This window comes from Thalia democratica, chromosome 6, assembly GCF_965202585.1.
Source record: "Thalia democratica chromosome 6, ktThaDemo2.hap1.1, whole genome shotgun sequence".
NCBI lineage: Eukaryota > Metazoa > Chordata > Thaliacea > Salpida > Salpidae > Thalia > Thalia democratica.
Window position 1 is genome coordinate 10,984,097 of NC_139170.1, and position 14,049 is coordinate 10,998,145.

At 27.9% G+C, this 14,049-nt stretch overlaps 1 protein-coding gene across 1 annotated transcript; it reads left to right on the forward strand.

The window, feature by feature from the left end:
• The first annotated feature begins 5,208 nt into the window (after nucleotides 1–5,208).
• LOC145838723 (kelch-like protein 12) lies at nucleotides 5,209–5,856 on the forward strand. Its single transcript, XM_082946347.1, has one exon. The coding sequence runs from the start codon at nucleotides 5,209–5,211 to the stop codon at nucleotides 5,854–5,856; it is 648 nt and encodes a 215-aa protein (XP_082802473.1).
• Nucleotides 5,857–14,049: the final 8,193 nt, after the last annotated feature.

Here is a 14,049-nt window from a genome sequence, read left to right on the forward strand (position 1 = left end):
TTTTTTAAGATTACTATTTTGATTAAGTTAATAATACTTACAAACTTTTTTCCTTGTTGTTTTATCATGCAAATGAAAAAAATATATAGATATATATATATACACTAACAGAAAGTTAAGTATTTAAATAGTAAGTTGACATACCTGTTTCAAGAAAACTTATGTTAATAAATCTCTTTTTGTATAGAAATCAAAAAAAAATCTTTTTTTATGATTGCAAATATTATTTGCTTTCTATTTAGAATATTCAAAATTTAGACTTACAAAATATAAAAAATATATTTTAAAATAGAAGGAAATTTGTTGTTGTTATTTTTATTGTTATTTTCTCATTAAGTGCATAAATGCTACATAACTTACATTTATATTTTCATTAATAAAAATTAAGTTTAGTTATGGCAGAACTCACTTTTTTAAAACTATTAAAAAATTCTACAATGATTTATTTATCTAGTCAGATGTGAAATTATTTTTACTCTTCAAGTAAAATTATTAAATAAAATAGAAAAATTAAACTTTTTGCACGAAATACTGATAAATTTTGTGTAAAAATGTTTAGCATACTATATTTTTATCTTTTTTAAAGAAGTTTTAACTTATCATTCAAGTATTCACATGTTTGCTATTAGTATTGTTTATCTCTTTCTGTAAGTTAATTTAAAGTTTAATACATTATTTACAGTTACTCAGTTTCACCGCTTAACAAATTTCAAAACTGTGATTTCTTATCAATTAGAATTATTAAATTATATTTTAATTTTTTTTTAAATCATCCGCTCAGTGGTCGAACTGAGTCACTGTAAATTCTGTATTAAACCATATTTTTCATTTTATGAATCTTTATTTTATATTGCTTTTGTGTTCAACCTGTTTTAATCATACAATTAAAGTTTACAATGTAATTATCTTTACTAACTTTTGATAAAACTTTGGAATTTGTAATTTATTTGCATTAATCATTTACATGATAAGTTTATTAAAAGGAGCTAGAGTTTGCTAAGTTGCTAACTAAACACAAAAAAAAAAAAAACAAACACATTTAACTCTTTAAATATAAGTAGAGAAAAACATTATTTTTTGCTCTGAAATTTGAACTCAAAATGTTTTAAAGTTTTATTTTAATAAACCTATTATTAACACAATTTTAAAACCATTGTTGTAGCATGGTTGTACTAAGAAAAATAAACTAGCCTATAATTAAAATGTAAACTTAAAATTAAGCCAAACTCACTTTATAAACATTCTAAAAACCTTTAAGTTCTAGTTATTGACATATTAATGAGAAAAAAAAAGAGCTTTCTTAAACTATGTGTTAAATAAAATAACATTGACAAGAAATCTTTTTAGAAAACATCTGAAAAACTAAAATCAGCAAACGAGTATTTAGTGAAAAACCCGTAAGTCACCCAAAAATTTACAAATGAAGTAACAATAAACAAAATTCCGAACGTAACAAACAAGTAATAATAATAATCAACACGTTTGTTTGTTGTTGGTTTTTTACTGTCATCTTTTTCAACTTTTCGGTCAGTTTCATAATTTTCTTCTGTAAATATTTGATTATTTGGTACTATTAGATTTTACGATCTTTTCTAAGTTCTTAAAGAAACTCAAACTTAGACAAAAATTTTGTGAACATCATAACGTTATAGAAATACATTTAAAACTTAATTTAAAAACTATTAATTTTTGCTTTATTGATTTAAAATACACTGCATTTGTTGTTAAAAAAACACTTGTCTTTTAGCTTTTTGATTTTCCATTTCATACGAATAGCGTTACTCGTTTAATTTTCACTCTAATAAATTTTTTATACACAATATGGGTAAACAAAATAACTTATAAATCCGCAAATCAAAAGTTCAAGTGATAGTTTTTACCTATTTGAAGATGTGTGGTAGTTGTTTCGCTTTTAATATAGTTTATTTGTTTGTTTTTCACACTTATGCGAACGCAAGTATACAACTCTTCGGTGCGATCTTCATCGACTAAAGTCGCATCTAACATTTTGTGTTTCGTTTTAACGCATCTTTCATTTTGTTTACAAGCTTGTTCGTTGTTGCAAGGTTCACCTGTTGGAAAAGTAAGAATAACAGTAACAACTTGTGTGTTTTTTAAACATACAAAAATTGTAATTAAAATTAGTTGTACACAGCCAAATTTTACTAAGCAGTGTTGTTATTATTTAGTTAGTCTATAAAAATTTTGCAAATAGTTTTATATTTTTGTTATTAGTATATATAATATCATAAATTTTTTTTTTAATGATTTTGTACTGAGTTTAAAGACATAACAAAACATACCAAGTTTGGTTTGAAAAATGCATATAATAAAAACAAGTTTTAACTGATCGTTTAAAGTTTTTGGTTTAGTGAGCACTATATATCAAATTTACTAACTTTCGCTTAAACTTTGTGTAACTAAGGGATTTTATTTTGGCTGCAGTAGTATAGTTATGAAAATTTGTTTATCCACAATATTATGCAAATTAGGCAATGGTTTTAGTATATAAGCATACTAATAGTATCTTAACCCATATTCATATCCCAGTCTACACGAAGTTTTAAATCTAAACCATTACTCCTAACCCAACTCAACATATAACAAATAAACCGATAAAGTAAGTTTTATGAATTAAAACTAAAAACAAAGAGAATTGAACATTTAGCCAATCAGAAACGCCTAAAATCTGCAGCTGACAGAAAAAATTTAAAGTAAGATTAAATAGTTAAGTTCAGTAATTAGTATACTTATTTTGTTATTTAATATAAATCTTTTTTCCTTCAATATTTTATACTTTTTGAATAATTTTCTATAAAACTAATAAATTTTTTTGTAAAAATACTTATCAATTAATACATGCTTAGCCTTTGTAGTAGCTAAGCTGAAGCTAACTTTGAAATAAAAACAACAAATGTTATAAGTTTAGTTTATTTTGAAATATAATTCAGCTTTAATAAACTTTACTACTGTCATTACTAGTTGTTACTACACTTTTTTCCTTACTGTGTAGTAATAACTACCTGAAACTAGTTAATACTACACTACACAGTGTAAAAATTTGTAAACAAATAAGCTTATCTGAGTATTTAAAAAAGTTTTTCCCAAAAAGTAAGATATCCCCCCTTTTGGGCGGTTTTTAGAAAGTTGGGGAAAATAAGTAAAAAGGGTTTTATAGAAAGCAATAATAAATTTAAACTAGATACTCTTAAGTTTAATAAAAAAGAAAAGTTCTTTTTAAATTTTTTATAAAGAAGCGATTATACAAGTTAGTTTTGAAAACCTTGATGTTAACAATGTTTTAAACATTTTAATTATCTAAAATCAGGTAAAACCTTTAAAATATACATGTCTTTAAAAAAATGTTTTTAAGTCAATCGCTTTCCTTTTAATATGTGAAAATATTTTGGATAATAATTTTAGAAACAAAACTCAAATGTGAAAAAAAAATATCAGTTTTTTTAAAAGTCACTACTTTAAGTAAACAGTTAATTACTGCCTTTGTATCTAAGCAAAATTAAGTTTATTACTTTATAAAAATTCTACAAAAACTTTTATTTTTTCTTACTTATAGTAGACGTGTTGTGTTCCATAAATTAAAAAATTAAAATGAATATGCTTAGTTTATTACTAATTTAATGAAAAGTTAAAATTTTAAAGAAAACAAAAAAAAAAACAACCGCTATGTATTACTTCATCGAAGTTAAGTTTTTGTGCTCTGAACATTGAAATAAGATTTATTTCTTGAAAAAGTCATCTTTGATACCTTTGCACAACACTGTATGAGTTGAACAATTTTCAAAAACAGATAAAAATAATTAAAAAATATATATTTTAGTAATTTTTATCAGTGTGTTACAGTTGTTAAAAAATTAAGAAAATTTTAAACTTATATAGCCTTATGATTGCATCAGAAATTACTTGATCAAAAAATCATTCTAAATTTCATTTCATTGTAACTTTTTCCACAAATAGGATTTTTAATTAAATTTTCTGAAATTAAAGATCTTTTCATTGCATTTGAAGTTGCAATTAGTTTTAACAACTAGTACAGCAACTTCAAATTCAATGAAAAGATCTTCAACATCAGAAAGTTTTATTAAAAATCCTATTTGTGTAAAAAGTGACAATGAAATGAAATTTAGAATCTTAAGAAGTTGTAACAATATTTATGACCTGATCAAAATTGAAGCCATATACATTCATTTAAATAAACCGAAATTATGTAAGCAAAGATAATTTGATTATTCGTTATCCTTGTTTAGTTAATTAGTGCTCTTATGTTATTTTTATTTATAATTTTGATTACTTTTTTGTTTTCGTTTTGCTTAATTAACTAATTTCTTATGCAATTATAAAGCTATATAAGTTTAAATTTTTCTTTATTTTGTAACAACTACAACACGATAATTCTTTCAACTATTATAAGGAAAAAGGTTTGAAAATTTTATTTAACTCAAATACTTCTTTTTGTTCTGTTAGCGATTAAGTTTAATAAACTTTATAGAAAGCTTATATGATCTTACTTTACTTACAAAAAACTTTAAATGAATTTTAGGTTTGTTAAAAGAACAGGAAAAACTAAGCGATTGAGTTTATTTAAAAAATACGTTACTAAAAATAAGAAATATTATTTTTTAATGAAAGTAGCTAAAATATAAAAAATAATTAATCTTTATGTAAAAAGTAGTGGCTTCACTATGAAATAACTAACATATACATTACTATACATAAAACTAAATGCAAGAAAATCTGAAACTCGACTTTTTTCTTAAATTAAAAAAAAAGTATTTAGTTGTTTCAGTCAACAATCAATATATAAAATCTAAAAACAAATGATTTTTAAGATCAACAAGAATATTATTTATTTTCGAACTTTAAGTAAGTTTAGCGCGATGTTTCTCTAGTTTTTTAAGTATTTACATTGAAGTAAATCGAATAAACTTTAAGATATTGTAAAGTTTATAAATAAAAATTTTATTTTAAAATAATAATTCTTTTACTTTACCTTTTTCTATTAAAAACTGTTTAATTTACTTACTTGAAATATAACTATTATTTTTTTCAGATTATAAAAAGCTAAACAGAAACACAACCATCTTTTATTTTAAGCTAAACAAAATTTTGCTTAACAATACTTTGTACATCGAAACGGTTAAACAAACAAAAGAAAAAAAACATATTAGAAATTGTATTATTCTGTACCAAATGGCTAAAGTTTTCAGCTTGGGTAGCATTGACAAGTTAACATTTCCTATTATTGAGCGATGTTTCTCAATGGTCGCTGAGTCACAAAACTTTTCGTTGTTAGATTACAATCTTGTTGCCAAAATACTTTCGAGTTGCGAACTACACATCTCATCAGAACTTGAAGTGTTCTATGCAGCAAACGGTTGGTTGGACCGCAACAAAAACCACCTGAACAAACATGCGTTGAGCCTTTTACTGAAAGTACGGCTTCCTTTGCTATCAAACCACACAATACAGCGTCTCGCCAGTGAATCATCGTCGTTTTCCAAAGTGCCAGAGTGTGTGGCAAATCTGAATGGGTTTTTGAACGACAAAGAAAACTTCGGTCGAAACAGGCCCGACACATTTTTCACAAACAGATACTGCTCGCAGTACGCGTTCAACATACTGGTTTGCGGGGGAGAGAACATCAAAGAGACGAAACTCGTTGATGCGATTTCATTGGACGCGACCGACTTCGAAACCTTCAAAGAGCTTCCTTCGCTGACGGTGGGCCGGTCTTCTGTTGCGGCTTGCATAAAAGGAGAAGTTTACATTTTTGGCGGTCGCAGAGGCCGTAAGAGCTTTGACTTGGTTGAAAAGTACTCGCATGCGACTGAAGCTTAGATCAGAGTGGCTAAGATGTACGACGAACGCTTCGACAAGGCGGACTGTTTTTGCGCGTTCATCGACAAGTTCCTGGTGTTCGGAGGCTGCACGGGAAGCCGAAAGGTTTCCGATTGCTGTTTGATGTTCGAAACAAAATTGTGCGAATGGAGGGAAATCGCGGGAATGGAAGAGGCGAAGGCTTGTGCGGCTTGCGCGGTTTTCGATGGCAAAGTGGTTGTTTCTGGTGGCTTTGATGCCAACTTAACTTATTTGAACACTGAGCAGTCTTACGATGTCGACGCCGACAAATGGTCATCAATGCCTGGCATGGTCGGTGGGAAAAGCAGCCATGCGTTAGTGGCCGTTAAAAATAAACTGTTTGTAGTTGGGGACCATATAAGTAACTGTGAAGTGTATGACAAGGCTTGCAACAGTTTTGTTCTTCTTCGATCACCAACGAGTAATCTGTCGGGTTTGAAATATGCTCTTTCGGTAGGCAGCAAAATTTTAGTCCTTTAAAATAGTAAAAATTTTTTAGCTTGTTATGATGTTGACAAAGATGAATGGTCAAAAAAACCGTGTCAAGCCACAAAACATGTTTGAAATTTTTCTTCTGCTTAAGTACCTTGGTTCTAGTTCGATAGTGTTTATAAAAAGTTAACAAACTTTAAGAATTGTACTTGATTTCTAACCACAATAGTTAATGAATAAAGAAAATTTATATCTAACAGCACTTTGTTTTGATTTTCAGTATTCAAAGTTAAAATGTAACAAATACTTTTTAAAATGAAATTCTATATTATAAAACTTATATAATTGATATATATATGTATATATAAACAAATTGTACAGTAATCTTTCTTTAACGTACCAACATTTGTTTCTGTGTGTTAACGAATCAACATACTTCAACTGGGTTCTGTAAAAAAATCATTACTGTAATGAAAGAATAGAAGCATAGAATAAAATAGGTGTATACATGTTTTTATTAAAATAAAATACTTGCTACAGATAATAGTTAATAATAGGTAAATTACTTAATATTAAATCCGACTGTTGTGAAACTATATAATATTTGTGATTATTTAGTCTAAAATAAGTAAAGTAAACTAAAATACACAACAAAACAACAAATCATAATATAAAAAAACAACTCACGTTAATGGAAAGAAAAACTGATTCAAATTTTACTGTTGATAATGAATGAACAAAATACATTCATTACATCTAATAATTACGTCACGATATAAATGAGGTTATTCCAACTATTTAAATAGTATTGCAAAGTATGTTAATTTAGTTTTTATGTTTGTAGTCTATTTTGAAATAAAAAATTAACTATTAGTTAGTGTATCAATATTTTTTTACAGAACCAAGTTAAAGTGTGTTGATTCGTTAACACACAGAAACATATGTTGGTACAATAAAGGAAGATTACTGTACAATTTGTTTTTATTTATATTCCAGTGAAGTTACTTCACTAGGATCTTTTGTTAGCAAACGATTAAACCCATATTTTTGAACAGTTATATATATTTATTTATAATTTCAACATAAAAAGTTAAAGACGGTATACAACTACTTAAACTACTTTTCTGTTTTAAGTTTTAAATACAAAAAAGTACTAAATATAAAAAATTATTAACTTATTATGATTTAGCATGTTTTAAAGTATGTGTTGTTAATATATAATCTTTAGATACTAATAATTTCTAAAGCAGTTTAATGACTGAATTCATATAGGAACTTGATTAGTTCTTTAATAAACTGAAGTTAAACAAATTAAAATGACAAAGTTTAAATAAAATTTTTAGTTTTTTGTTTTGTTTAAAGTTTTAAACATAAAATAAACTTGTTTAAACTATTCAAAAACAAAAAAATATAAAGAACCTTATTTTTTTTTAATTTCAATTATAAACAATATGTTAAAGTTCTTTTAGATACTTAAAAAATACTTGATGTTATTCTATATACAAATAAATTTTCAATAAAAAAAAATTCTTATAATAAAAATAGGGAGCTAGTTTCATAACTTATAAAATTCTGACAATTCACATAAAACTTTTAAAGGGGCCTATAACCGGCAGGGGACTCCTGGTTACTTTCGGGTTCTAAGACTGTTGATAGGCGGTTATAACTACTACCAGCGGCCAACTGTGTAAATGGTTGAAAAATATGGAATTTGAAGTAATCGAAGTAAATTAAAGGACTTAATTTAAATTGCATAATGTAGACTTTTAGTTTACGTTTTAGACTAGTTTAGGTAAGTATTTAATTATCCACTATTTGATTAAAAAACAATCATGTAGTACTAATTTATGGGATATATCGGTTACAAGTTTAGCTACCACAAAATTTATATGTTCAGTTGCGAATTGTATATAAAATAAAAGTTTTCTAAATCTTAGATAAATAAAAAGTTGTTAAGTAATATAAAACATGAAAACTAATAAAGTTAGTCTTTGATAAGAAACAACAACTTAAAGTTAATAAAGTATTTACGTTAAAGTTAATCCTGAAAAAATAAATAAACACAGCAAGTATTTAGTACTACTTTAAAACATTATTACACAAAACGAACTATAACGGCAAAAACACACAAAACATTGTTTAATGGTTTACACGGGGTTCTGGCCGGAGGGACTTTTTGAGATTCTATACTCCGAATATAGTTAGGAAAAGAAAAACTGATAATCTACTTCAAGCAATAGACCGGCGAAAACTTGAGATTTCCTTAGTACTTTCACAAAAACTGCAAAGTAGGCGAAAGCTCTTGTCAATTGCCGACTAATCAATAAAACCGCCCGCATTAAGCAAATTAAGCCCTTATATGCGGATTATTTTCAAAAGAATTTTCTCTTGGCAAATAATTTCCTTGTAAACGTAGAAATTTATCTAATAATTTGATAAGAGGGACGTATTTACAAACTTCCCTAGGTGGAAGCTCATCATATATTTACAAAAGACAAAGGAAGAACTTTAAAAGTAGATATTTATGTAATAATTTAAAAAATTAAAATTACCGGTCACTGTCCTTACAGACCACACCTATAAAAAAATTAATGCTCATACAGGTCTAATTAGTAGGATTATGATAGTTAAAACTGTGCTTTTAACTGTCTATAAAAAGATAAAATTTATAACTGCTTAAACATTTTACATTTAGTTAACTTTGAAAACTTAAACAGCTATGCCCCAAAAAAATAAGTTAACTAAAAAGTGCTTTTGTAGGTCTATAGGAATATTATAGTAAATGATATAACTTAAAAAAGTACTTATTATCGAGGATTAAAAACAACTGGGAGTTATTATAACTTGAATTGTCGTGAATCCTAGTAAACTATATGTTAATTTATTTTTTTATTGGTTGGTATGTAAGTTGAACAACTAGCTTAGTATTTGTAACATTAGTTACAGTTTATTTTCATTAAAGCTTAAAATATAAATTATAGCATAAGTTGTTAGTCAAAGTTATGAATAATAAGTTTCTAAAAAATACTGTGTATTAAACGTAGGCTCAATTAAACAATAAGAACTTGATTGTACTATAGACTCCTTAAGATAGTATTAGTAGATTAATCAAAAAAGCTTAATAAATGCTAAGTATTATTGACATTTCAGCATTTTGTCTAAGTGTATATTATTTTGCTTGTAAAAAAAATCAACCTTGAGTTATAAGGTAGAAAAAAAAGGAGTTTGATAAATGTCACAAAAAGACCTTTAGCAAAATTTTATGTGATCTAAAAGCAAACTTTCAGTGTGGCGGTTTTTAATTTCTAACTAATTACTTATAAAATTTTATTATGTTTTAACCAAATTAAGCCTAGGTTGTTTGATAGCACTTTAAAAATTGTTTATTGTTAAACTGCGTTAATGTAGTCAAAGATTACACTTTAGTCAATAAAATAGTTTTAGTCAAAAAAATCAACATTAAAGCCGCAGTTGTGAATATTAATCTTTAGAATAAAAATGTTTCGTACGGTCGTAATTTCACGTTGCAAATCTAGTTTTGATGTTTACGCTTGAAACCGGTGACGACGCAAAGTTGTTGTTAGTGGGTGCGGAAAGCTTTTTAATGTTAAAAAAATTCCATAGTTTAACATATTATTTAAAGTTAGGACTTTTTTTGATGCGTTGACATTAGGTTTCTCACTCGCTTAACCATTTTTCTAAGCTGAATTCAATTAAACTCAAAACAAAGATGTGACTTGATTTTTTAGTAAGCTAATAATTGTTTAAAAAATACATAGTTTAATCGCTATTATTTTTAGATCATTTCTATAACAAGTTAATAATTCAAAGAAGTTAAAACATTATGATAAATTTGGTAATTTTATTTAACTTCGAAGTTAGCATAGCAAACAGCTCCTTGCAACAAACACAACTTTTCACAGAAACATTTGAATAACATATCAAAGATAACCGTACAAAATATTAAAGAAAAACTCTAACCCTCAGTCACTTTAAAATTCTATTGTTAAACATATTTACTGCTTTAACAAAATTAATATATGGTTTATTTTGCTTGTCACATAACTCTTTTAGCATAGTTAATCTGTTAATCAGTCTATATCAGATGCAAACATAAGGCGCTTCTGATTGACTTATATTTTACTTACTTTTATTATTAGTAATTTTTTTTATTGGGAAAGGGGTTAGGGTTAAGAGTATAGATTTAACATTTTGGTAAAGTAGTTAGAGATAGCGGTATAGACGTTATCAATATGCTGCTGACATTGCCCTGGGCTTGACGTTAAACTGTATCCGAATGGTGTATGACTCGATAACCGCAAAGTTTTTTCGTACACCAGGTCCTAAGCCTAATTATTTTGAGTTTTTTTTACACAACAAACAAAGATGTATTATTATTTTACCTCATTTGCACAATGTTGTGAATTTAAAAGTTCTAAAACCTATCAACTACACCTGATCCAATCAAAAAAGAATTATTTCACTTATCTTTGCCCGAATTTTGTCTTAAGTGACTGTTTAAAAAAAAATAATAATATTTACGTATAAAATTTTATAGATTCAATAAAGACGCATCAAAATTTGATTGCAAAAAATTAAACTTAAAAATGATGCAAAATAGCGTTTGTTTTTATCATAAACACAACTTAAAATGATAAAATAATTTAATACCATTAGTTATAAGGTTTTTGTTAAAAAAAAGTTGAGTGAGCAAAAGAGTTTGTGTAGTCCAGAGTTTCCAAAGTAGTTCATTTAGCTCTCTTGGGACTATATATAAGCAAGTCAGTGGGCGATAAGCTAAAAAGGAGCAACATGTTAGATGCTTGTCTAGTCAAGGGGCCGTAAGAGGATACTCAGATACGTTTCAAGAGAAATTCAGAAGTTATACCAGATATTCCTTGGTTTTTAATGAGTGGGGGCGATCATTTTGAAATTTTTCTTAAACAAAGGTTTTTATTAAAATGAGTTTGGTCTAAATCGTTTTTAGATGTACTTCAATTTAACCAGTTTTAAAGAGACATTAATTAATCAGATAATATGTTAAAGCAGGAACGTAACATATGCGCAAAGTTACAGCAGTACTGAAAAATAATTTTTGTAAAAAACTTTACTTTTTGCCTTCAAAAGTTTTGAGAAGTGAGCACATGACATTGTTGAGTAAAAATGTTACATTATTTATATCATCATCATTGTATTATCGTCATCGTTATAAAAAAAAATACTATTAAAATATGAAATTTATTAGTTAAGACGAAAAAATACTGCACGTATCAACACATTGTACTAACTGCTAGTTTTACCTAAAAAATCCACTAAAAAATTCCCACTATCTTTTCACGCATTTCAAGTGCTTGGGCTTGAAGGTGCCGTCGGGCTGGCAGACCGCGTAGTTCGCCCCGAACTTTTTCCTCGGCTTCCGTCCCTCGTCGCACTTTATGTAGACGCCCTCGCCCACGCCGTACCAGCCCTTGTAAACGTGGTTGTAAAATTTGCTGCCCCCTTCGAACGTCGGCAGGTTCAAGTTGCGACAGCCGGCTGTGGAAATTTTTTTTTTAATTTAATAAAGTTTGAAAAAAAAAATGAAAAAGAGGCTCAAAGATACCTTATAAAGTTTTTTTTTCTCAGTTTTGTGTAGTGTAGCTTTCGGTTTCACTATGAATTATTTTTTAATAAAATTGTTATTCGTGTCAAAGCTGTGTTTGTAACAGACTTTAAGTGAAGCTATTAACAAAAAAAAAGTTGTTTCAAACTTTAAATGCTATTGTTAAAGTTGTTTTGTAAGTATAACGTTTAACAAACTACTATATAAAACTACAGTAAAATTTAATATTTTTAATTTATTTTAAGGTATAAGATACTAACGCTGGTTTGTGCAACTTTCATGGTTCTCGTCATTCGGACACCCGACCACAGACCTGAGCTTGTTCATCGTGGTCGCAAAATTGTAGCCGTTCGTGAAGTGACTGCACTCGAACCCTTCTACGCGCTTGTTCTTGCTCCCCATGTTGATGAACCACGCCTGCTTGCGGTCGAAAACAGAATCCAACCCTTCAACGTCCCTCCTCAGCTGATCTTCGGCGTACACGCTGTAATTGAAATCTCTGGGAACGCCGTCGAAAACGACAATCAGAATCTTTTGGGAATTTTCCCTAAACTGAAAGTTTGTAGCGTTCGCAGCAAAGTCAAGGGCCGGTTTCAAGTCGGTTTCGTCCAACGGGCTGTACAAGTACTTGAGCTTGCGTTTCAGCTCCCCCAGTTCCTCGCAACCCCTCTGCTCGTGAGGAACGATCGCTCGGGAGCACACGTCGGAAACGATCTTCATCCGCACGTGATCCGAGTGGTTCCTCCTCCTGTCCACCTGAGCCACTTCGACATGAACTTGGTGGAACGCCTCGTCCACTTTCAGTTGGTCCAGGCTTCGTTGGACCACGTTCATCTGGTTGTCCATGTTTCGTTCGTCGACCTGGTCACCGATGAGCATGAACACTAAATCAAGCGGTTTCGACCCGCACTTTTTCAAGCATTTCGGCGCTGAAATGTTTGAATGTGTTGTACGGATAGGGCTTCAACTTAAATTTAAATAAAAACAGTGATAAAATTTTAGCCATATTTTTCTAAGAGAATAGCACTTATCACGTTATGGATCTCTGACCAATGCCTAAAAAAATAATAAAGGCTGTCAAGCTGTCTTAAATATATTTTCTGTAAAAGTTTTATAAAATTCAGTTTTTAGTGTTCATTGGGGCTCTATTTGGTTAAATTTTGTTACAATTTATATTTGTTACAATTTAAAATACATACATAAAATGAAGGTTTTTATTTTTATTTTATAAATTTTTCTACTTAATGTTTTGATGTTTAGTTTTATGGTTTTAATACAGGTTTGTTTTAACCTTAAGTTTACTTTTTTCCGTTTTCCTAAAAATTAATTCAAATTTTATCTTTCTATCTTTAAAGTATAAAATTATTTTATACAATTGTCATCAACTAATGCTTCACTAATGATATCGAATTTTGCCCTTCTAATTATTTAATTTAGTTAGTTGATAATGAAGTAGCATAGTTACTTAAATCAAAAAAATATGAGTTAAAACGGTTGTTTTAAAAGAAATTTTCTTTTGTTGCAGTTCTGGTTACGAGTAATTACGTTTTTAACATTAAAACTGATGACAAATGTTCTTACTATAAATTGAAAATTATTCAGTTTAAAACATATATCTAAATACAAAAAGGCAAAAGTTATGATTTTAGATTAAAAAGATTTATTAAGAAATACTTTAATTATAAAAGGTCAATAAGTTATTTAAATTACTACAACTTCAGACTACTTAGCAGCAAACGAGATAGTTTCTAACTTTCAGTACGATTTTAAACTTCACGTTCATTAAACTTTTTATGAAAAAAAAAGTATGTAATTGCAAATAAATAAAATGATACCTAGACTTTTTGTTTATTAATATACTTTTAAGGTTTCAATCAAAAATACTTTAACAATTTTTATTTATTACACTCGGCAAGCTAGAGTGAGAAATCTGTTTATGACAACAAAATTAAAATATTTTATAGTTCTATTTGAAACTTTTTAAATCTGTTAATCAACAAAATATCTAATTACCATTTTTCTATTTAAACTTGAAATGTTTATTTTAAAGATTTAAGAAATTTTAAATTATAAAGGTAAAAGTCGTACCCAGGTTTGTAGTTCTTCCCAAAAAACTTTATGTATACAAAACGATTTAA

Excerpts from the sequence above, each read along its gene's own strand:
- LOC145838723 (XM_082946347.1), top strand. The coding sequence starts at position 5,209 with ATGGCTAAAGTTTTCAGCTTGGGTAGCATTGACAAGTTAACATTTCCT.